The sequence below is a fragment of the Fukomys damarensis genome, unplaced genomic scaffold, assembly GCF_012274545.1.
Source record: "Fukomys damarensis isolate Sample0158 unplaced genomic scaffold, DMR_v1.0_HiC HiC_scaffold_35, whole genome shotgun sequence".
In the NCBI taxonomy this organism is placed as follows: domain Eukaryota; kingdom Metazoa; phylum Chordata; class Mammalia; order Rodentia; family Bathyergidae; genus Fukomys; species Fukomys damarensis.
In genome coordinates, this window is record NW_022900947.1 from 4358886 (window position 1) to 4382855 (window position 23970).

Below are 23970 nucleotides of genomic sequence, written 5' to 3' on the forward strand. Positions count from 1 at the left end.
TGGAAAGCACTTCCCCTTCTGAGCATATTCTGGCCGCTGTAAGCCACTTTACACCTTTCAGGTCCAGTTTAAACAACCCAGGAACTCTCAGGCAGAGGAACTCCCCTGTGCCTCAGTGAGGAGGTTGACAGTGAGCTCTGGCTCTTCCGCTTGCTGGCTCTGTGGGCTGAGGTGGTTTACTTGACTGCTCTGAACCTCAGTCTCCTTACCTGAGAAAGGAGTCCTCATCACATAAGATGTATCATAAACTACGGTGTGTGTTTAAATTTTCTTAAAAGTATCACAGTAAAAGTCTCATCAAAAATACTCCCCCTTGCTTTGAATGCATTGATCCCAGGATTCCGGCCACTTCCCGAAGCAGTTCCGCAAGTCTTTTTTCATGAGTGTCTTTAGCTGAGCTGTCCTGGCTCGCCCGGTGATCCGAACTGATTCAAAACATAGGGCAATCGGTAAGTTCTCAAACGGATCCTCTCCCCACTGTGCCCAGGTTTCCTAGGAGGCCTGACTACCTCATGGGCCAGCAGCTTTGTTACATCACAGGCAGGAACCCCACACCAAGGTGAGCGCTGGGCACAGAGGCCCCGGGCATCTGGGATGCAGCGTTCAGACGTGGAAGCCAGCTGTGCCTTTGAACCCTCCGGCCGAGAGACTGTAACCAAGCCATTCCTGCTGGGACTCAGCTTTTCTCCCCCAGCTCCCAGGACAACTCTGGGGTCCCTTGGGTGTTATAAAGAAAGTCTCATTGTAACGCAGCCAGGAACGCCAGGCTCTCACAGGCTGTCACGCAGCACTCGCCGTGGCTCGCTCCTCTCCGCAGCTGCCTCTGGGTTCCTGCTTCCAGCCTGAGGAAGAAGCCTCCATTTTGGTTTGGAACCTCAGCCAAGCTCTCCAAACCTGCTCTTGGCAGAGCAGTTTAATGAGGCGCAGGGCGTTTGCCAATCTATTCATAAGGCAGCACCGTTCCGTCTGCCAGGGATCCCCGGGGACCCGCGTGTCACCCCGCATCCTGCAGACAAGCAGTGCACAGGAGGAACCGGGCACCAAGTCTCCTGCACAAACAGCACCACGGACTTTCAACCGCTTTAAAAATAGAACAGCTTATTTCTAGATACCTCGGCCAGTTCCACAAATAACTTCAGGTGGCTCACAACGTCCACGGAGAAAACCAAGTTTGATAAAGACGCAAACGGAGATGTGGAAGCCAGGAACTGGAAAGCCAAGTGGCAAGAAAAGCGACAGGAAGGAGAGCAGAAAATGCAGATTCAAAACAAAGCAGAAAGTGGGCATGGGCTCGGATTCTCTGATGTAAACAGAGCCACCGCCACTGTTGTTTCTAATGTGTATATTTCAAAGAAGCACAGGATGCCTGTGTTAGGGATGACACACCTGAGACTCAAGGGCTGTCAGAAGTCTGTAGCTGTGACCTGGCTGTGGGTTTCTGTTCCTAGGCACCGGGTGGCCTCTCCAACCAAGGTGGTTTAGCCGTCAGCTTTCTGTCACTATAACGAACATCCACAAGGAACAGCTTATGAAGAGGAAAAGTTTATTTGGGTTTGCAGCTTTGGAGGTTCCAGTCCACGATCAGTTGGCCCTGTTGCTTGCAGGGCACATCGACACAGGAAGTTATGGTCCAGCCATGGTCACTCCGAGGCCAGGAAGTAAAGGAGAGGAAGTGGAAGGGGTGGGGTTCCTACAGTCCACTTGGAGCCTGTACCCCCAAGGACCCAAAGACCACTTCCTAGGCCCCATCTGTAAAAGTTCTACCACCTCCCTTAAGTCCTAAGCCAAGTCCCAACACAGGGCCCCTTGCTAGGCATTTAAAATCCCAATGTAAGCAATGACACAGGTGCACACAACTGTCCTTATCAGAAAGTAGCAAGTATTTCAAGCTTTTTTTTCCAAGCACAGAAGTCAGAAAAAGTCATCTCTCAGGCAGAGCTAGGAAAGGCTGAGCAGAGAAACGGCAGGTGGGGCTTTGTAGCACACAAAAAACTCGCCAGGCAGGCAGGGGTGGGAGAAAATTCTGGGCCAACACATGCAAGAACCTGGGTCCCTGTACGAGGCAGCTGCTGTTGGAGGCCAGGATTTGTGAGATTCACTACTTTAATAACGTTTTAAAGCTTAGTCAATTTGGAAAAACCAAAGAGAAAAGAAAAGAAAATTTAATTCAAAGAGGTAAAATCAAATCGTATTAAAACAAGCTCCACTAATTCCAAACATGCAGCAATTCAGACAGGTAAACGGAAGCATTTGGAAGGCAGGTTTACAATAGAAGCGAGATTGGAGACACCAGTTCCACAGCACGTAACGAACCACTGGGTTCTCAGCTATATGTGGTCACATAGCAACGAAGATATGCTAATGACACGCACTTAATATATTCATTAAAGCAGGTCCCTGAGGTACCACTTCCGCACACACCTTATTATCCTTCTCCCTTCTGCATGATGTTGAGGCGCACAGACCTGTTCGCTCAGGTGGCTTCTGCACAAATCACCACCTTCCTGCCTTAATTAAAATGATCCCCATTTCACACGCAAGCCTTTAGCTAGGCGTGAAGAGCAGCCTTGGCCACCCACCCGCTACAAGGTCCTGTAAAGGCCAGGACGCCCTCGGATTGTCACCACCCGGTGCCGAACCCCAGGCCTGCCTCGTGGCTCCTCAGGAATCTCACTGCTCCTGGCACCGACCCTCAGGGTATGGGCGAAATGGAAATTGAGAGAGGAGTGTGGGTGGTTTTCCCTCACTGCAGCCCACGCAGGAGTATGGAGAGATGGAGCACCTGCCGCTGAGGAAGACTGCACAGCAGGATTTCGCACTGGCCCAACACCAAGCTCTGCCATCCAGGGGTCTCTCTCGGCAGACAGCGCCTCCTGAACTGAGGCGGGGAGGGCACCCCCATTCCCGGGCTGCCTTCTCTTCTCTGCTGCCCCTTGGGGAAGGAACGCTCACCCCAGGGACAGTCAGGCTCAGTATGGGGCTCATGGGGCAGAAGAGGGTCCTTTTCCACCCTTCCCCTCCGGGCACATGGAGACCCCAGAGGCTGGAGCACAGTGGGGGCTTCTATTGGATGCAGCTCACACATTCATTCTGACAGCACCCAGCAATCTAACGGCCAGTTACCTTTCTGAAAGAATCAACCAGAACTACTGGGAGCTGAAGACACGTGAATGCAAACTCCTCTACGGCACCATCTTTGTCCTCCAGCAAATGAGCAAGGAGTTTGAAGGGAAGGGCTGGAAGGGGCCTTTTTACAGACTGCTTGTCTGGTATAATTTTTCAAAGGCAATGTCAGAGCACATTCCAAAAGCCTAGGCAATCTAGAGTGCTGACTGTTGTCTATGAATTTATATTCTAAGCAAATGATCAGTGCACAGTGACCATCACTCATGAGAGCTAACTTTCACTGCCCGCTGGGCGCCATGTCCCGGCTCCAGGTGGATGGTGTGGAGTTCTTCCTTTTGAGAAATAGGAATTGTCCACGCCAGAAGGATGACAAGGGACAGCTACGTCCAGCATGCAGAAGAGACACTGAGATGCAGAAGAAAGGCAGTGGGCTTCAGGTACTCTTATTACTGTCACTGTCACTTGCTGAAAACAACAGCAATGTTCCACCATGAGATATGACAAAAAGGGATTTATTGCAAGAAGGGAGAGTGCACTGTGGATGATAAATTTATAACATGATTAACCATGTCTCACAATCAAGAAAAGCCAAGTATCTGAGTATCTTGATGGTTCATTAAAAGGACCCAATAATATTCAAAGTGAATTCCAAAGATCAATTTAAAAACCTTCTTGTGAAGACAAGAATGAAAAGATAACATCCCCAAGACTTCCACTGCGGCCCAACCCAGAAACAAGAGGATGCCACTGCTGGAAAGGCGGTCATTCCATCACTCCGTCATTCTCCCCTCTTCCAGTATTTCTTGAGTGGATTCTTTCTGATTACATCTCTCGTGATCCAAAAATGGTGTCTCTATTTTGTTAGGGGAGACAGGCAATCAAGACATTCCTGTTGGTGACGAGTGCCCTGAAGAAGGCGGCAGAGTCATGAGAAACAGATGGGAGGACTGGCAGCCACAGATCCCGCCCATGCCCCTTCAGGTCCCCACTAAGGCACTAAAGGGCCTCAACAGCTTGGACCATCCGTCACCAAGAGGATGACAAGTCATGGCACAGAGCCAGTCAGATGGCCGGTGAGCTACAAAGCTGGGTGCGCCTCCCAGCTCCACCCCCAAGCTCACCTGTGCCACCCACACGGCTGCCCATGTGCTGAGGCCCAGCAGCAGGGTGAGGTCACCAAGCTGCAGTCCCCACCACTCCCGAAGACCTCTTACCCATGTCTGAGAGTGTGAGTCCTGGAGGGGCCTGGCTGTCAAAGGCCACTTCCCAAGCCCTCCTGCTCATGGACAGAGACTAGCAAGGTCCTGGCCGCATGGGAACCTGCTGCATGTAAAGGTGTTGGAAAGGAAAGGAGGGGACGGAGACCGTGTCTACAGGCATCTACCATCACTGCTAAGCTCAAGGTCAGTACGAGCAAGGGCAGTGCTGTGTGCTTGGATTTATTCTTAGCTGCATATTCATGCCCTGCACTCATTTTTCCTTTTTGTTTTCTTGCTCGGTAATAACCATCCGCATTCGCAAACTGATGATATGGAGGGACAGTCCTGGCTTGACATTGGCCTGTCCTTACCACTTTCCTGTTCCGCCAATCTCCACGTTAGGCAGGGAGGGACCTGGGCCCAGGCTCGAACCATGGCAGGCTTGGCAGGAGGATAAATGACCATCACAACATAAGGATTTAATGACACCACACATATTTCTGGTATATATTTTTAGGATAGCTTACTATTTAAGGTAACTGAAGCTAGTTTTTACCTCTAGGCGAAATAGCATATTATAAGAAATCAAGTCCATAAAAACACAAAAGTGAGCTGATATGAAAATGTCAAGTACATAATATTGCAGGGAACAGAAGTGCAGTAGAGCTGCCTGGCCTGCTCGAGGCTAGAAGAGGCCACCAGTAGGGTCATGGGGCATCCTACAGAAGCTCAGAAAGGAGGTTGTGGCTGCATGAGGACCCTCCAGAGGACAGCAGCTGTGCTTGGTCTCATCTCTGGACCCTGGGGAATCAGGACAGTGCCTGGCCCGAGGGGGAGCCCAGGAGATACCTGAGAAGGAGCAGAATTCTCATAGTGGGCACAGGGGACAGGGAGACACATTCTGGGCTGAGCAGTAGCGTGTGTGAGAGAATGCAGTGGTAAGGACAGAAGGAAGTATGTATCAAACATTCCATCAGGGTGGCCACCACTCCCAGGAACCAAGATGGCAGCAGAACTGGGTATCAGGAGGTGGACTGCACACAGAGGCAGAGGCCACACAGAGGCACAGGCCACACAGCACATGGGCTTCTATGCTAGGGCCCTCGGGTGAGATGACTCTTTTTGCAGGGGGTGGCAGGCTCAGTTAGCACTTTGATAAACAAGATTTGCCCCCCACAGGGCAAAGTGGGGACAGGCTGAAGCTTGGAATGCAACTTAGGAGGCTGGAGCCACAGCCAGAGTCTGATGATGATTTCTGCAGAAAGATGCAGCCCAGCAGCTGCAGGGAAATCCTTCATCACGGGTCCCCAGAGACCTCCGGTCTCTGTGCTGTGCCCCCCCCCCCGCCCAGCCTCTTCACCTGCTCCTGCTTCCTCCAGGGCAGCTCTGCCCTTAAATACTTTATTTAATTTCCTCTGAATTGAAGATCTCAACACTTGAGACCTCGCTACCGATTTCCATGGTTCTTTCACAGTGACATGTAGACATCTGGGTGCTGACTGCCACTCACAGAAGGTTCTAGAAGCAAAGGGGTTGTGAGAAGTGTTGTGACAGCTTCAGGAATCTGTTGTTGCCAGCCCCACCACGCTGGCCAGGTGTCCCCGGTCTCGGTTGTGTTGATAGAGCAGCAGGTTCCCCTTTGCTGATTTGAAAGTATCTTAACAATGAGTCTAGTAAACATAGCCAAATGGGGAGGTAGAAATGAATTTTGGACACAGTACGAAAACACGCACAAGCCAGCTACTTATGAACTTTCATTTAGGAAACAATCTAGTACTGAAAGCTCAGGAAACTGAAAACTTCCACATCTGGTATTGTAGGAGATGCACACAGTCCACATCCCGAGATAGGAGCCACCCAACTGCCAAGAGTTCAGCCTGCCAGAACTGACCTTAAACACGTGATCCAGCAGGCCTCCCTGGGTGGTTCTGCCTGTCCCAGACCAAGGGATTCTTGGTTCTACCTAGATGACCCCCTAAAGCCCCCTGGGATCACAGACCTTTGGAAGGTGACTGGTTTACAAGGACAGCAGAGCTGACTTGCTGTTAGGAGGTGGGGCCCGGTGGGAAGAGGTGTCACTGGGCGTGGCCCGCAAAGCTCCTCTCCCTACTGGCCCCTCCCTTCTCTCTGCTTCCTGTACCCCATGCTGTGAGCAGCTCTCCTCCGCCAGGCCCCTGTGCTGTGCTGTGCTGTCCTGCCTTGGAGCCGGCAGACTGTGGACTGAAATGAGCCCATGTAAACCTTTTCTCTTATGTTGTGGGTGTTTTGTATTGTGTCCCAGCCAGGAGGAAAGTAACTGAGAGTACACATCACCGATCTAATCCATCGAACACTTCAAGGACGTCTTTATTCTTTCATTTCTGTTTCACAAATAAGGAAACAGTCATGGAGAGGCAAATGGCCTTACTTTCATGGTGTCCATGTTCAAAGCTCCAGCTGCTGCACCAACACCAGCACACTGCCATCTTGGTTCTCCCAGTTCTGCTGGCTGGGCTTCTGGGCTCAAGGCAAGCAGCTGTGTCCAGACCTGCTGAGGAGTCTTTCAGGCTTGTAGACGGCCACCTTCTCACTGTGTTCTCAGCATGTGTTCTCTCCCTCACATTGGCTGCAGTCTTAGCAGATTAGGGTCTCCCTCTATGACTGCAGCCATATTCACCTCCACAGTGCTCCATCTCCAGAGGTGGTCACTGTGAAGTCAGGGATCCAATCTACCAATCAGGGAGGTACACACCGGTCCGTGGCGACCTCAGGGCTGGTGAGAGGAGGAGCTGGGGCTGGACAGGGAGGTCAGACCTCGCAGCCATGTGCTTAGCCCCTGTCCTCTGCAGTGCCCTCCCCAGAGCTCTGACAGACACCATGCCACCCTCCCTCTGTGGGGTGATTTCTCTTTCTTTCTCTTTTGCTGTGTTCGTCTGAAGACCAAGAGAGCAGCTTCCTAGCTGAGCAGGTGGAAATATTGTGCTTGACAACTCGGCTCGGGTTCTCACAGCTGGGCAGCTCAAACCTCTCATCTTCCAGGCAGAAGTGTCAGGAAAAGGGATGGGCGCAGGGCAGCAGGGAGGCAGCAGTGGAGGACGCTGATGAGGAGCAGACGAAGCCCCATCCCAGGGCTGCATTTCATCCGCAGAAGGAGCAGAGAGGCGGGTGGGTGCCAGGTCTAAAGTATGTGTCCTTGTGGAAAGTCTTCCCCCAGGACCCAGATGCCAGAAGGAGGGGTCCACACAGCAGGAGTTGGGGTGTGGTGTGGAGGCCCACAGGGAAGCCCAGGCCAAAGGCTCAGGAGCCAGAGGGCCTGGCCTTTGGTCACATCAGGTCACATCACCTCCACTTAAAAGTGAGTGACTCAGATGCCCCATCTACAAAATGGGTAACACAATAAGGGTAGGATAACAGGAAGAAAAGAATGAGGCTGTGAGGAAGACTGAAGAAATAAAGTAATCTAGGCATGGTGGTGAAGCCCTGTAATCCCAGCTCTCTGGGAGGCTGAGGCAGAAAGACTCCCAAGTTCAAGCTCAGCAACTTTGTGATTTAGTGAGACTGTCTCACTAAGGGGGGACTTGAGATGTAGCCCACTGTGAAGGTTCTGAGTTCAGTCCTCAGCACCAAAAGAGAAAAAGAAAGCTACAGGAGACCCACACTGAGAACTCAGGAAATGTTGGCATTTGTTTCCTGCAAGGCTGAGAACTGCAGGGGATGGCAGGTGCCCTTGCAGCTGACCCACAGCTCAGCTGGTACAGGCAGGCCATGGGCTGCTTCTGAGCTCAGCTCTGTCTCTGAGAGACGGGCAGAGTTGTCATGAATGGGATGGTGCAGCAGAGTCTGAGCATGTGGCCAGAAGATTCCCCTGGCTTCTGGAAACAGCTTCAAAGTTCCCTGGAGATCCCCTTCTCTCTCGGTCTGTTCATGAGCCCAGGATCCACCTTCTATTGTCTCATCTTTGTGCTCAGCAGGGGCACCCGGTTCCAGCCAGGTCAGCCACACCTCAGCCTCTACCAGGGCTACTCAGTAGGACAGGGGTGCACATGGAATCCTGGCCATGGAGGTGATGGAGCTAACACAGGGAAGCAGAGAGGGGCCTGGACCACCGGGCTTCTGGACTCCTGCCTTGTAAGAGCCAAGACAGCACCATATGTGCCTGGGTGAGTGTTGGCTTCCCTTCCTATAACCAAACGGATCCTATGCATACAGTGTGTGAAGGCCTCAATACTGACCAGGGGCCAATGACTGCTCCTTTACCCTACTGCTTGAGGGGCTATTGTCAGTCCATCTCTCTGTCTGTCTGCCTGCTTGCCAATCTATCCATCCGTCCATCCATCCATTCATCCACACAAACACTGATCCATCAACCCATCCATCCATTCATCCCAACATTGATCCATTGATTGATCCATCCATCCACCATTGTGTATGCATTTATCTAACCTGTTTACCATCCATCCTTTTCTGACATCAATATATTCATCATATACTTATTATCACCCAGTCTATTCTCATATATATACACATATAACTTCTTTCAGTGAATAATATTGTCACTTACAGAAAATACACTTTCATATCTTTTCTTTTCTTTTTCAAAATGGTCCTAGCAGTACTCAGGGTATTATTGTATCTGTTAACAAGTAAAGAAACAGAGGCCTGGAGAGCTTGAGAGTGCTTTCAAAAGCAAGCAGTGAGCCCCTCTTCTCCTGTTCATGAGGGAATTCAGCATCACTAGAGACCACTGTTGGCAGAGGATTTTCTCCCTTACCCAGAACTCTCATGAAGCAAAAGGCACTTGGCACTAATCTGTTGGTGTCTGAATGTCCAGGACCCTGCCCCAGTGCACACTGCACTCATTCTGACAGGCACCCATCCCTTGGTCCACTCTGAGGAGTCTCTCCTGGAACAGCAAATGGCTCAGCAGCACACACACTGGCAGAGCAATCAGCAATGGACTTGGTTACCCAGATGTGGGGAGAGCAGAGAGGCCAGGCAGCTCTTTGTCTTATCCATAGTAGAGTGTTACTAACCATTGAAAGTGGTTTCCACAGCATTAGCAATGGTGAGCTAAGGCTCCCACCACTAATTTGAAGAAGTTAACCACAAAACTGCTCTGCATTATTCTTTATATCCACAACATAGAGTCAGGATAGCTGTGACAGATATAAAACCCACAAACACATCATGGATAAAAATATATATATGAGGAAAGGGGAATAAAGTGAATTGCATGTCTCAAGTGGAACCCAGGCATGGCAGGATTCGGGCTCATTGTTGCTTTCTTGTATATTTTGTTTTCTGTATTTTGCAAATGGAGGTTACATTTTTACCAGAAATTTATTTTGTTAAATTCTTTTGGTCTAGCTCTCAAAATAGTATGGTTACTTCCCCCAAATGATGGGAGTGTTGGATGAATAACTTTCTGTTCCTACCCACCCTTGATGCCCCATCTCTGGTCTGGGTTTTCCATGTGGAAATGCTGAGTTCAGGCACGCACCACACACACGACTTGATTGTCCCAGATAGGAAGATCTGTGTGCCCTCTTATTCTCCACCCACCTAAGGCTCAAAGTGCCTCTGGGCATGGAAAGCATTATGGTTACTGGAGCCAGTGAGCAGAAAGGACATGGTGGATGTCACCTTCAGGGTTGCCTTGCCACTGCCAAGGTCAGGAGTGAATGCAGCTGCTGAAGGAACCACTCTGAATCCCTTCCTAGAGCAGCCAGTCCTCACTGCTCCACTAAATCCAGCTTAAGAAACTTGGGGGAGCCACCTATTGGATGGTGGGTTAGACTCTGAGAGGGTAGCCAGTAAGTAGACCAGCTTTCTAGGAGGAGGCATTTCTCAGACAGGGTAAGAAATCCAGCAATTCAGGTACTCAGTGACAAAGGCTGTGTTGGGTCCACATGAGAAAGGCAGCGGCCCTGAGGAATGCTCACCCAGCCTGCATGTCGGCCATGGCTCCTGTCCTGGGGGCACCTATGCTGCAGCCAGAAATGTGCAGGAGCTGGCCCGGGACACTGAAGGAGAGGGGGATGCAAGGTTTTCAGGGAAAGGAGATGCCTCGTGGCCACACCTGGCAGTGTGCATCTGTAATCCCAGCACTCTGGGAGGCTGAGGCAGAGGATTGAAAGTTCTAGCCCAGCCTGTCTCAAAATAAAAGACAAAGGTTCTGGAATGTGGATTACAGCAGTCCCTGTGGGCCAGATTCAGCACATCCATGCTGCTGGGCTATCCCTCTGCATGGAGTGAAACTTGGGCTCCCAGTGTCCTCCTTGTGACCAACACAGCAGAAGAGACCTTTTGAAGAGCTGGACTCCCATCAAACGCACTATGTGACAGTTTCATCACATGTCAGGTATTTTCTCAAATGCACAAAACCTTCTCTGCTAAATCTATTTCCTGTCCAGATCACTCAGGGAAGAGAACAGAGTGAAAATGAACATGAAACACAGGCCTAAGACTTGGCAGCCAGTGAAGGCTGCCAGGGCCCTGGACGCTGGAAGCAGGGCATCTCATCCCACCTCACGGCCACACTCACCCAAGCCACTGCACAGTGGGGCCGGACTCACACCCATGAGGCTCGGCCGGAGAGTGAGTCCCTGGGCAAGCCAGGGACAAGCTGTCTGAGACAGGCCTGCCCAGAAATCTGTGCTGAAGCCAGGACGGGCCAGGGCAAGGGGTGCGCCCAGCAGGGATGGGACTCCCGGAGCTGGCGTGGCCACTCACCACAGGTTGACCAGGAACGGGTGCTCCAGCCCCTGCATGATCTGCAGCTCCCGGAACACGTTGCGCACTTCGTCGCGCTCGATGCACTTCTGCTTGTTCATGTACTTCATGGCGTACATCTTCTTCGTGTCGCGCTTCTGCACGATGCACACCTGAGCGACAGAACACGGAGAGCAAGGTCAGCCCCTCCCCGTGCTTCACACCTGGCTCCGGTCTCGTCTGTGCACCAGGGAGTGGAGCAGCTTGGCCGCACCCAAGGCTCCCTGCGCCTATCGAGCACAGTGTGGGACCGGTGTCGCCCTTCAGGGGATGCTTACGCCAAGAATCAGCAACTCTGCTGCGGATGCAGCAGCAGCTTCGGGAGCCAGAAGCCGCAGCCCTGAGGAGAACAGACAGGACGCCATGACCACAGCCTGGAACTCGCGTGTGCACGCCCTGCTGCAGACCATCCCAGTGACCACGGCCCTGGGACATCTGTGGGCTTGCACACTGCGGACCTGTCTGGTGACATAGCCCGGGAGCACATGTGTGCATGGGAGCCATGAACCCTGCATGTGGCCGAGTGACTCCTGAGCCCTCCCCACCGTGGTGCACTCTTGCCTGGCATCCTCTCTCTTCCTGGGGTCACATCCCTCGCAGAGCCCACTTTCTAGCCCAGGCAACTGAGCAGCACAGCCAGAAAATCAGTGTCCTCACCCAAGCCAATGACTAAAGGGATGGGGGCCCAGCACCCGGCACCATTGCTGCTGGGTGGGAAGGCGAAGGCTGGCGTTTCTCACTGCCTGAGCAGCGCGAGTGTGCCAGGCCTGGTGGGGGCCAGGCCTGACTTTCTTCTTCGAACGGGTCCACCTGCTGCTCCTCCCCTACTCCCTGCCCAGTCCACCCGGAGGTTTCTCTGTCTCCTCATCCTGCCTCAGAACCTCCTTCTGGGGAACCCCAACCACGGTGCCAGGTTCTGGGGGCGCCACGAAAGCCCCCTGTAGTGAGAGTCCTGGTGCAGGACAGGTTCCGACAACTGTCTTGAGATCACCCCTGTAATTTATGGGGGACGCTTCCATCCTCCCTCTAGAGGGAAGTCTGGGCGCAATGATGAACATGTTCACCAAAGCCACTGCACAGCAGGGCAGGATTCACCCTCACGACTGGTGACTGAAGCATGAGTCCCAGCTAGGGTAGGGACAGGCTTCTGAGATGGGCCCGCCCAGGATGGGGCAAGGGCAAAGGGTGCAAGCCAGGAGGGATGAGACACAGACAGGTGCTGCAAAGAGTCACAGATGGCCGGAGACATAAGTGAGGCCACATGGCCTGGAACAGGAATAGTACCAGGACTGTGGATCGGCTCCTTCCAAGTGTGGTGAGGAATGGCATCACCTCCCAGTGCCACGGGCCAGGTGGCTTACACAGAAGGAACATGTGGTCTCCAAGCTCCGGGGACCAAAAGTCCAAACTCAAGGTGTAGGCAGGGCAGCTCCCTCAGAAGGGTCATGGGGAGGATGTCTGGCTCCTCCCTGCTGTGTCTGTCTCAGGTTCCGGATTTGCGTCTTTTAATATGGACACCAATCACTGTACTTTATGGTGTACTCTAATCCAATATGGCCCATCTTAAATACTTATATGTGCAAAAAACCTATACTTTACTTTCTTTGGTTTCAGTAAGCTGCAGTCAGTTATGGCCTGAAAATATTGAATGTAAAATTTCAGAGATAAATTATAAATTTCATGCCATTCTAACTACCACAGCAAAATCCCACTCCACCCGCCCATCCACACTATATATGCTACCCACACGATAATCACTCGGCAGCCCTCTAGGTGGTCACACAGACTGATGTGGTGTCCTGGTGCCTGGGTCCAAGTAGCCCTTACACACTAGCCTGAAGCTACACCACTTCTTTTATTTTGTGCCACCTCCTAGTGTCACGAGTGGGACAAGCAGAGGACCATAAAGTATGCTGAGAGAAAAAAAGAAAGAGAACACATTCAAATAACTTTTACTACAGCAATTGTTAGATGGTTCCATTGTATTTGATTATTGTTGGCAATTCCTGACTTTGCCTGACTTATAAATTAAACTCTATCACTGGCAGGGATGTATGTATAAGAAAAATACAGTGTGCATAGAGTTTGGTACTATTTGAGGTCCCAAGCATCTACTCGTGGTCTTAGAATACACCCCCCATGGTTTAAGGGAGATCACTATGCCTCCAAATAAGGTCAGGTTCTGGGGTTTCAGGAGGATTCCAATTTGAGGGACACTAGAACCAGTACTAGAACCAGTAAGGCTCTATCCTTACCACACAGAGAAGGGAAAAGAAGGCCTAGGCCTTGCCCCAGACTCAAGCCTGAAGCCCAGATTCCCTGCCTCCCAGAAAAGGGGTTCCCTCAAAGACCCCAGCCAAAAGACAGTGGGCAGGGGGACCAGGCTAGAGCTCCATTTTCTCCTGGTTCTGTGGATTGCTCTTCTGTTGGAGGTTGGACCCACATAATCTCTGAGGAGCTGGTAGCCTCCAGGGGACAGATGTGGGACAGAGTGGCCAAGCCTGCATCCAGCTACAGCTCTGGCCCTCCCTGAACAAAGTTAGATTCACTATGAGGTGAACCTCAAGGAAAACAAGGAAGTGTGAGGAAGGCGACAGATGTCACCCGAATTAAACAGCACATCATGAAACCTCCCACAGCTGTTTTTTCCGATCCAATCGATGGCATGAGATTGAAGGTCTGTGGAACTCCCATTGGCAGCAAACCGGAAAGTAAGAAAGAAACTCAGGCAGGCAGAAGTGCCATATGCAAAGAAACCCCGGCATAGTGTGGATCCAGGTTGAATTCTGCACCCTAGAGACCACGCAAGAAGGCAGACAGGACAGAGAACACGAGGCCAGCACTCAGCGTGGGCCTTGCATCTCCACTCCACTGCTGCATCCTCACCAACGCTGCCTTGTGGGCCGGGCACTGGTGTCCAGCAGACTCATTGCACGGCACTGAGAAACTGAGTCTGGGATCGGAGCTGTGGGGAGGTCCAGGCCAAGCCATCCCAGGCGCTCACAGGTTCCGAAGGGCAGAGATCTGCAGGAGGACAGCAGGGCACGTGCCTCTGCCCTGAGATGGCGTAGGAATCAGAGAGGCTCTCAAAACCCAATTCACCAGTGGCTACAGGGAGACAGGGAGGCTCATGCGGAATAAAAAGGACTGACGAGTCTTCCGCATGGAATGGGGACAAGGGTCTGGCCAGACAGAGACAGAGACACGGCTTGAACTCTGGGGCCACTCTGACCGGGGCTGAGATTCCCTCTCTGCTGTGCAACAGGGGAACAGGGACTTCCCTCTCCGGGCCTCTGTCTGCTCGCTAGAGCTTTGGGGTTGCAGGTTCTGGAACAAGAAGAAACTGACGCTACCCCGTCTGGTGCTGCAGTTAGAGCAGCCTGAACAGACTCATTCAGAAAAGTGTCCCTGCAGACTGAACTAAGGGTCTCAAGATGAAGGCACTCAGGATTTGGAGACCTATGTCCCCATTTTGTGGACAGGTATCCACAGAGGGGTAAAGAGGAGGAGAGGACAGTCAGAGCCACAGGAGAGTGAGCAGAAAACAGGTGATGCAGCCCCAGGTTCACACTGGGTCCCCGCAGCTGCAGAGCCAGCAGGAGTGTGGGACAGGGGACCTCAAGCCCCTGCCAGGGACGGCCCTCCAAACGCACCTCGGTGTGGACATCCAGCTTCCAAACCAGGAGGCAACAGAGATCTGTTTGCCAAGCAGTCCGTGGCCATCTGTCGTGGCAGCCTAGGGGATGAACCTGGTATGGACATGGCCCCTGCTGCCACCTGCCGTGGCTGGGCGACGAGGGACCTGCTCCTGCTGTGCTGGCCCTACGTCCTGCTGCAGAGTGGGATCCATGGGACCAAGTGCAAAGAATGTGCTGCTCACAGAGGGGACCACAGTGAGGGCTTGGGGCCAGTGGACAGACCCACGCCTGCCACCGACCCAGGATCCCTGGCCTGGTGTCCTCCAGCTGGAAGTCCCACAACAACCACGTGACTGAAGTTTGTGGCCAGAACGGAAGCTCCCATCGTCACCACCAGTGGCTCTGCCTGGGTCCTGGGAACTCCAGCTTCACAACTAGAGGCTGGGTGTCCAGAAGCCCTGGTCCTGCTCAGCAAGGCTGCCTGGAGCCCATCCCACGGGAAGTTGCAGCCAATGAGGTGACAACAAGCAAGTCAGCCAAAGCCACGAGTTGCCTGAAACAGGCAGCCAATGAGCACCCTCGTCAGTCTACCCGAGCAGACCTCAGCGCCGTCACTCGCTTTGCTCTGTGCTGGCACCAATGAGTAAACACTGGGCAGCATGGGCACCTGTCCGTACCCTGAGCGTCAGAAGGTTGGGAACTCCAGATGGCAGAGGGCGGAGTTGTACAGTGCCCAAGTTTGCCCCGGGAGAGCCCACAATGCCAATTCCGGGCATGGGGAGACCGAAGGGGACCCTGGGTCCTGCGTTTTCCGAGGGGCTCAGGGAAGCCTTGTGCAGCCAGCCTCGGGTGTGACCTCGTGTCGCCTCCTCACTGGGCTGCACTTTCTTGTCAGGGCCCTGAGCCCAGGATCCAAGGGACACAGGACTGCGGAGCTGAGATCAGGGCCCTGCCGGACACGGGTGGCTCTCCTGGACCTGGACCGTCCCTCCTGCCTGCAGTTGGACTCCAACTCGGACTCCATTCTGGGTCCCAGACTCGAGTGTGCCCACTGGGTCCCTCCAGGCCTCCAGCCACCCTGCTCTGCAGCACTTAGCAGAGACTGGTAGCGGATAAGCAGCTGCCTGACTGCTGTGTTCAAAATCGGATGAAATGTCACCAAAGAGAGCGACCACGCTGGCCACCACTGTTCAAATGATTAGCTGATGGCAGACTGTCTGTAGGGAGAGGTTGCGACTGCCCAGCCTACATCCCCCTTCCTCCTGTGTGGTAGACACTTTTCTCCCAGGAGGCAGAAGGACCATGATATATGCACTTGGACTCAGGGTACCCACAGTTGGACCTACAATATAGGAGACATTAGTCTGCTGGAGGCATCTATGGAGTCTCGCTTTCTGCATAAAAAGCAATATATAGAGAGATTGTCTTCTCTCCACAGGTCTCTGTGTCCTTCCTACTTTGAACAGGGTTGTGATATCTGGAGCTACAGCAGCCCCTCATGACCATGAGGATGAGACAATCCCAGAGATCCTGAACCTGGAACCACAGATCTACCTCCCTTCATATTTCTTGTTATGGAAGAAAGATAAACTCCTCTTGTTTTAAACTATCACAAGGCAGGCTTTCTGTTCTTGCTGTTGATCTCAACTGACACACAAGCTGTGACTTTTCACAGCACACAAATCCCACATGGGCTCTGATTGACGGTGGCCTCACTGGGGTCATCCAAAGTTAGTCTCAATCTGGGAGGGTGAGGCACGAGGATGGCAAGTTTGCACCCAACCTGGGTAACTTAATGACTTCAAAGGAGGACATTACTGGGGATGTAGCTCATTGCAAAGGTCCTGTGTTCAGTCCTCAGTACCACAAGAATAAAAAAGTTGGCCTCAAGAAACACTCATTTGCTTGAGTATTCCTCCAGTAAAAACACTGCATGCCTACCACAGTCCGGTAGCATGGGGGACATGGAGACCGCACACTTTGCCGGGATTCAAGTATTAGGGACAATCAGACATGGCCCAAGAGTGGGCTGCATCCCCCACTGTAGGTCCCCAGGCCTGCTGGCCTGGCCCAGCTCCTTCCTCCTCACCTGGCCCCTGAGCCACTTCTGGGCCTGACATGCAAAGCGACCCCTCTCTGCCGCTGTGCTCCGGCCCTGAGCTCACACCCACACTGCTGCCCACCCCATCATCTCCCCATCAAAGCCCCAGACAGCAGGACTTGCCTCTGCTCTGCTCTGTGTCACCCCTCAGTGCCTGTCACAGAACAGGCCCCTCGGTGGCGGAGGTCGATGAAGGAATGATCACCATTAGGGAGGGCAGAGCTATGGGGAGTGGCTATGGACCCCAGGAGAGAGGGGCTGAGGAGGGGCACCCTACAAAGGTAGCATCTGGACTACACGTCGGGTACCCAGGGCAGGCCTCATCAAGACAGAAGTGCTGGTATCATCCCCTCTTCCTCTTCCAGGTCATGGGTATGAGAGCTGTTTCTGCCTGAACGGGCTTTGAGGGCCCAACAGTAGATGAGGGAACTGCTTATGTTGGTTGGCTGTGGGACAAAACAACAGAGAATCGACTTAAAAGAAGAAAGTGTTATTTTGTCTCATGGTTTCAGAGGGTTCGGGTCCATGGCCAGCTGGCTCCTTGCTTTAGGCCTGTTGGGAGGTGGGAACATCATGGCGGAAGAAGGCTGCTTACAGTGTGGTGACCAGGAAGCAAAGAGACAATAAGACAGCCAGAGAGGAAGAGCTGAGACAAGACACAGGCCCCCAAGGCCATGCCCCCATCACCCACTCCCTTCATCTAGACCCCACGTCCTATTTCCATCACCTTCCAATGTCATTATCAAATGAGTAATCCACCCATGGACGAATGCACCAAGGAAGTTAGAGCCTTTGTGGTCCAGTCACCTCCCCAAACCCCATCAGCTGGTGACCAAGACCCAGCACATGAGTTTGGGAGACATTTCAAGCCCAAACCATAACATCACTTGTCATGACTGAGACAGGGCCCTCCTTGTGGCTGCTGGGAAGATGATGCATGGTTAGAAGACATTGATGGCCATTCTGTATCACCTTGGCTGGGCCGTGGTGACTGATGTATGGTCAAGCTTGATGGTGGCTGTGTGTGTCAGGGCGCCATTGGAGGAGAGGGACACTTTAGTCGGTGCACTTGGAGGTCAGAGTCTACAATTTAAGCTCCCGTGGTGCCACTGTGTCCTAGCAGCCCAGCAAACTCACAACGCTGGCTTTTGTTCCAAAGGTGCTGGGAGCCGCCGCAGGGACTCAACAGTAGATCTGACGTTACAACTGTGAACCGGTGAAGGAAGGAAAGAATCAGCACAGAAACAACATGGAGAACTTGGCTCGCAGAAGGAGCTCTTCCTGTCAGTGGGGGAGAGAGCAGCAGTGTGGGGACGATTCTGAGAGGTGACAGGGTGTTTCAGAAACGGAGCGCACGTGCACACACACACACACACACACACTGGGAGATGGCACGGTCTCAGGAAATGTCAATGGGAGTGAGGGAGACGAGAGACCATGAGGATCGGAGGCTGGAAGTCCCCGAAGGTGTGAGGCCTGGGACAGCCCCTGAGCCAAGCAGAATGGGACTGGGCCACCGCAGAGCAAGTGCTGGGGGCTGTGAGGCACCGCTGTGGCTCCACACTGCCAGAGGCCCCCCTGCTCCCGCTGCAGCCTGCAAAGGGCTGTGACATGTCTGCTTCACCTGTGATATCGAGTTCTCAGTAAAGTGCCCTGCAGGTGCCAGCCAATTCCTCCAAAGCACGCCTGGCCAGACATGGCCTAATTAATATGCAACAAATAAATGTTTCATGAAAAAGGAATGGATGCCATCCCTCATAAAGATGTCGCAGACACAATAACGGCTTCCCAGAAAAGTGTCATCTTTGAAGAATTCTGATTGACTCTTGCATGGGAGGAACAGCTAAGCCCAGTCTCCGAGAAGATAGGCAACTTTCCAGGAAGTGCATGACTGGGCCAGGCTTCACAGCCAGAGCTCATCAGCTAGTACACTAGAAGTTAATTAACTCATGCAGTTTCCTGAGAAAAGCCTTCACATTCTGAGTCTGCTGGTGGCAGACATGGTGCTGGCACCTACCATATGTCAGCCACCTTGTGCCCATTGCTAATTCTGCCCCCTGGGCCCCAGGGCCTTTGGACATGCTGACTTTCTCTTTGCAATGTTCTCTCCCCCTATTTTCACCTGGAGTTTCCTTCTCAGCAGTTAGGACCCAGCTTGAATGTCCCTTATCAGTGAGGCGAGGCTGTTTCCAAACAACCAGCTCTATGGTGGGCTTACTGCACAAGGTACAACATTCAGCCTTGCTTGTCACATGGTAACAGACACCTGTGATAACCCAGATAGCACAGTTGTCCATATGCTTTTACTGCCCAGCCCAGAAGCAGACTGGACATCCCACTGGGCCACCACCAGCCTGCAGGCCAGGCATCGGAAAGAGGAAACAGATCCTGAAAGAATTAAGTTGCTAAGTGGGGAAAAACCCCAGTGCCAAGTGTTTGTGCCCACAGCTGACAAGCACGTGTGTGAACCTCATCCTGGCTTCATCCCAAACGGCTCTGCTGCAGCGGACACCAAGTCGGTGTGTCTGACACTGAGTAGTTTTTTCACCCGACGGATGTGCACACAGCTGTGGAAGCTGCCAGCCTGGCACCACAGAATGGTCCCCGGATGACACGCTCGGGGATGGGGCGGGGTGGCCACCATGCAGAGGAAGGCGACGTGGACTCTGGGATTGTCGTCTGGCAGCTCGTGCTCAATCTGTCTACACGTCCCTCGGAGAGACATCAAGAGCCATCGTCTGGAGCTGCAGACCCCTCCGGCTGTCCCCCCACCAGGCCCCATGTTAATTACCTCCCGAGTTTCTGGCGCAGGCCCCTGCCCGCAGGCCCAGGGCAGCTCTCTCCTTGGAGTAGCTCCCAAAGCTGCCCTCCGCCCCAGAGCGCGTTGAGGCACACTGGGCCACTTCTCCGGGATGCTCTCCTCCCGTTCAGCCACCGCTGGGGTGGAGGCCACAGAGGCAACTGTGGAACCAACACTGCAAGCGGGGAAGTGGGAGCAGAGCGGCCAGAGAAGCCCCGCCCCACAGCTCACTGCCTGCAGCTTCCACCAATTATGCGTGTTCCTTTCCAAGTCGTCATTCAGTGCGTGATATGTATTAGATACATGTGTGCGAACCACCTACTCACAGATGTGTGTGAATACACGACTCTGTGTGCCGGAGTGTCTGCATACACACTGCTCACACACGCACACAGGCTGCACCCACTTCAGGAGAAGACAAACTTGTATAACTGCTGTAATACTAGGCTTATTGAGATCTTAGGAGATTAATACAAGTTCCCTTTGGCCTGCACAATCGCAGGAGGAGCTCAAAGTGGTGGCCAGGATCATCCAGACACTTCTTAGTGTGGCGAGCTGCTATGTGGGGGACCGTGGTCACTGAGATCGCTGCACGTGCATTTTCAATTTCTTCTCTAAGCCTAGCGGGTTCTCTGTGACGTAGAATACCTCTGGACCCCCCACATCATGTGTTGAGAAAACATCACACTATTTTCTTTTCCTAAAGTGTATATATATATATTTTTGGTGGACTCGTGTGTGTGTGTGTGTGTGTGTGTGTGTGCGTGTGTGTGTTATGCTTCTAATATGGATCATGGCTCCAAAGGGTCCAGATATAAAGGCCTGGTGCTCGGGGGCAGTGCAGGGAGGTGCTGTGATGTCTCATGGGAGGTCCTTGAGTCACTGGGGACAGTGCTCCAGAAGAGGACTGAGGGACCCTGGTCCCTGTGTCCCTGTGTGTCCTGGCTTGAGATGCTGTTACCAATTCCAGCACGTGCCCCACATCTGCTGCCCCGACCAGAGGCCAAAACAATAGGGCTGCCTCGTCTTGGATCTGACCCTTGAAGTATGTGCACTGAACAAACCTTCTTCTTTCCTAAGCAGTCTGTCTCAGGTGTTTTGTTCTAGGAATGGGAAGCTGACAAATGCAGTGTGTGCATGTGAACATGTGATCTATATACCAGACACGTTTTGCATAGGGTGTATCTTGAATCTAAGGATTAAAGCTCTCAATCTCAGCTTCTGGAGGAACCTGAGCCAAGCCAGTCATCCAACAGGGCCAGAACCAGGAGATGCCAATGAGGTGCTGAGGGTCCTGCCTTATAGGAACAGGGGCTTACTTGTGCCATCTTATCCTGGGCCCTCACCCACAAGGCTCCACCTCCCCATTTACCACTGACACTTGTGCCCATGTCTTTGCCTTAAAACACTTTTCCTTCTATAGATAGACCTTCAACTTCTCCAATCATGAAAAAATGACCACCAACCAATAGAGCTCTTTTCTTATCACACATGATACACAAGGGGAACAGAAGTCTTTCCTCTCTGACTGCATGGAAGGGCCCTGAATGGGAGAGCTAGGACCACACAGGCACCCTATGGATCAAGCACTCTGCCCGCTCCTATCACACCCCGTGGCTGTGGGTGAGTGACACCCTGGGCCCCCAGGGAGCAGGGCAGATGCCCTCCAAGGAAGGGACACTATCCTAATGAAAAAGAAAAGAAAAGAAAAAGGGCCCACTGGGCAGGGAGACAGCAGCACCCAGGCCTCTGGGCTTCCATTCCCTTCCCATGCTACAGATGGGGAAACCAAGTGTCAGAGGGGTTGGTTTACTCTCCCAGGTGTCCAAAACTAATTCAGATCAGGATTAGCCAGACCCTAAAATCTAAAGTGTCTGCACTAGACATGCGAAAATTAATCGACTGTGCCCAAACTGTCCCAGAATTCAGTCACCAAAGGGTTACAAAAGCTGTCAGCAACTTCTTGCTAAAATCAGCTGATTGCACTTTGCTATTTATGCAGGTGCCACACGGGAGACAGGACCTCTCCCAGCATGAAAGTGAAATGCGATTCTGGGAGCTCACATGTGTGCAGCCTGATAACCACTGCTACTGTCATAGTCTACAATGAAACACCTTTCTTGAAACTCTTAATAAACACTAGATAGCAGGCCTGCCAAAGACAGCAAAGCCAAAGTAGGTGTTCGTGATTAGGAAAATGGTTTCCTTCGTCTTATGCCAGGCCACCTCGACTCGAGTCAGTAATAGCTATGTAAACTTCACCTGTATCTTACCATAAAAAGGAATCATTACTTGGTACTCTGATCAGAAAAAGCTATGTTCTATTCCCTTAAAGTAAGCTAACCTCATCCCTAATACTGGATGTCTGTGTACTTTTTACATGAATTTGCATATGATCTGGATATTGCTACAGCCTGAGTGACTTAAAAATAGACCCTATTGAGAAAGTTTGCACCTTTCGAAATATCGATTACACCCATAGTGTTGAGATAGTTATGCTGCTGACTACAGGTTCTGAGAGCCAAACCTAAACATCACCAAAAAGCGTAAGCAGAAAACTGGATAAAATGCTCAAGGGATGGTAAGAGGCTGCAACCCATTTTAAAAACCATAAAGCCACACACTAACAGGTTTGGGTTAATGTCACAAGGGGGACACAAAGGGTTCAGGACCAAACCCACTGTGACATAAAGATTAAAATGCTATGCTTCTGTTGACAGCAACTGTGTTACAGATTTAAAGAGATGCCTGTGATTGCTACCTGTCAACTTTACTTGAATAAGAACCACTTTGCAGATTAGTATAGCAATGGGATGTGTCTGTGGGTGATTGACAGGTAGGCCAGCAAATAGGAGGATGACCCACCCCAGCTGTGCATGGGACCAATCGATAGGTTTATAACCTGGAAGGAATAAAAAGGAAAAGGAGGAAGTCTTTCTCTTTTCTTTGGTGGAGCTCTGGTCTTTGCCATTTCCTTCAGATATTGGTCTCTAATTCCTTCAGGGCTCCACTGCACTCTTCAACATGGGATTCTGCAGTGAGCTCCAGGCCAGCAAACTTTGCTCCAAATTTTGATCCTCCAGCTCTCCAGCACACAGACAGCTGTTTTAGGTTCTTCCACCTCTGATTTGGCAGATGGCCACTGGGGCTCCTCCCATTGTGATCCTGTAAGCCTACTCAATAAGTCTCTTGTGTAATTATACACAAGTGTTATATTGATTCGTTCTCATGATGAACCCTAACTGATACAAGGCCTCAGGTCTCCTTGAGCCAGGAAATCTCAACACCATGATGAGAAACAACAGAAAGTAAAGTAAAGGTTTGATGGGATTTTTAAATGTTTTACTGTTGTCGTTTTTGTTGTTGAAGTTCAGCCACTATCTATGAGATTAGTGGCAAATCTGAGTTCCTTGGGGCACAACTCTGCTGAGAAATCCAGAAAAGAGGAGCCTCAAATACGTCCATAAATTCTGCCCATTGTTTGTGGGCCCCAAAAGATCACATGTGGGGTGTAGCCTGAAAGAGGGCCAGCCAAGAAAAGACAGTGAATGGCAGTCAGTGAGCCTGCAGGAGAGCCAGCACATGCTGTGTCAGTCCTACCAAATTAGAGGGTTTGTTAAAAATATGTTTTAAAATAAATCCAAAGTTTCTGCAAGGTAACCGTCACCATATCTAGAATTCAACCCCATAATATCTCTCCTAAAAAGAACCAAGAGAGCCACACAGGACGCATTCTCAATGGAATTGATGGTCAGTACTCAATACAGATGGCTCAGATGCCAGAATTAGCATAAAGGATGTGAAAGCAGCTATTACGATAATTCTACCCAACACAAAGGTCAATGTAGTTGAAACAAATTAAGAGGAAATCTAATCAAAGACTGAATTAAGGTTTATTACTTTAAATTAAGAATCCCCACATAGGCATATCATAGTTTAAACTTCTTAAAAGTAAAAAAATTAAAGGGAATTTTTGAAAGAGACACAAGTGGCACATTATATACTGAATAGTATATAATAACTATGTATACATTAATAATTATATAATTATATGTATTGATAATATAATTAATGTATAATTATTTAATAATTCAAAATCTGATGACCTTTCATCAGAATCATAGCAGATATGACAATGGCACAAAGTCTTTAAGGTACTGAAATGAGGAAAACTTGTCAACCCCAAAATCCATTTTCTGCAGAAACATTCTTCAGGAAAGAAAGTGAAAGAGATATACTTCAGATAAAAAGAAAACACGAATTAGTAGGAGAACTGCATCACAAAAACTACTAAAGAGAACTCTTCAGGTTCCAGGGACATGATACTGGATGTAAATCTGATCTTTATAAAAGATA

General features: G+C 51.3%; 1 protein-coding gene across 1 annotated transcript in view; it reads right to left on the reverse strand.

Annotated features, from left to right (window-relative positions):
* The window catches only part of Stk32b (serine/threonine kinase 32B), a 248074-nt gene that overhangs the window by 216582 nt on the left and 7522 nt on the right, over window positions 1-23970 (reverse strand). Inside the window, exon 3 of the mRNA XM_010641811.3 lies at window positions 11037-11188. Within this exon, the coding sequence (XP_010640113.1) occupies window positions 11037-11188 (152 nt within the window). The remainder of the gene's footprint in view (window positions 1-11036; window positions 11189-23970) is intronic.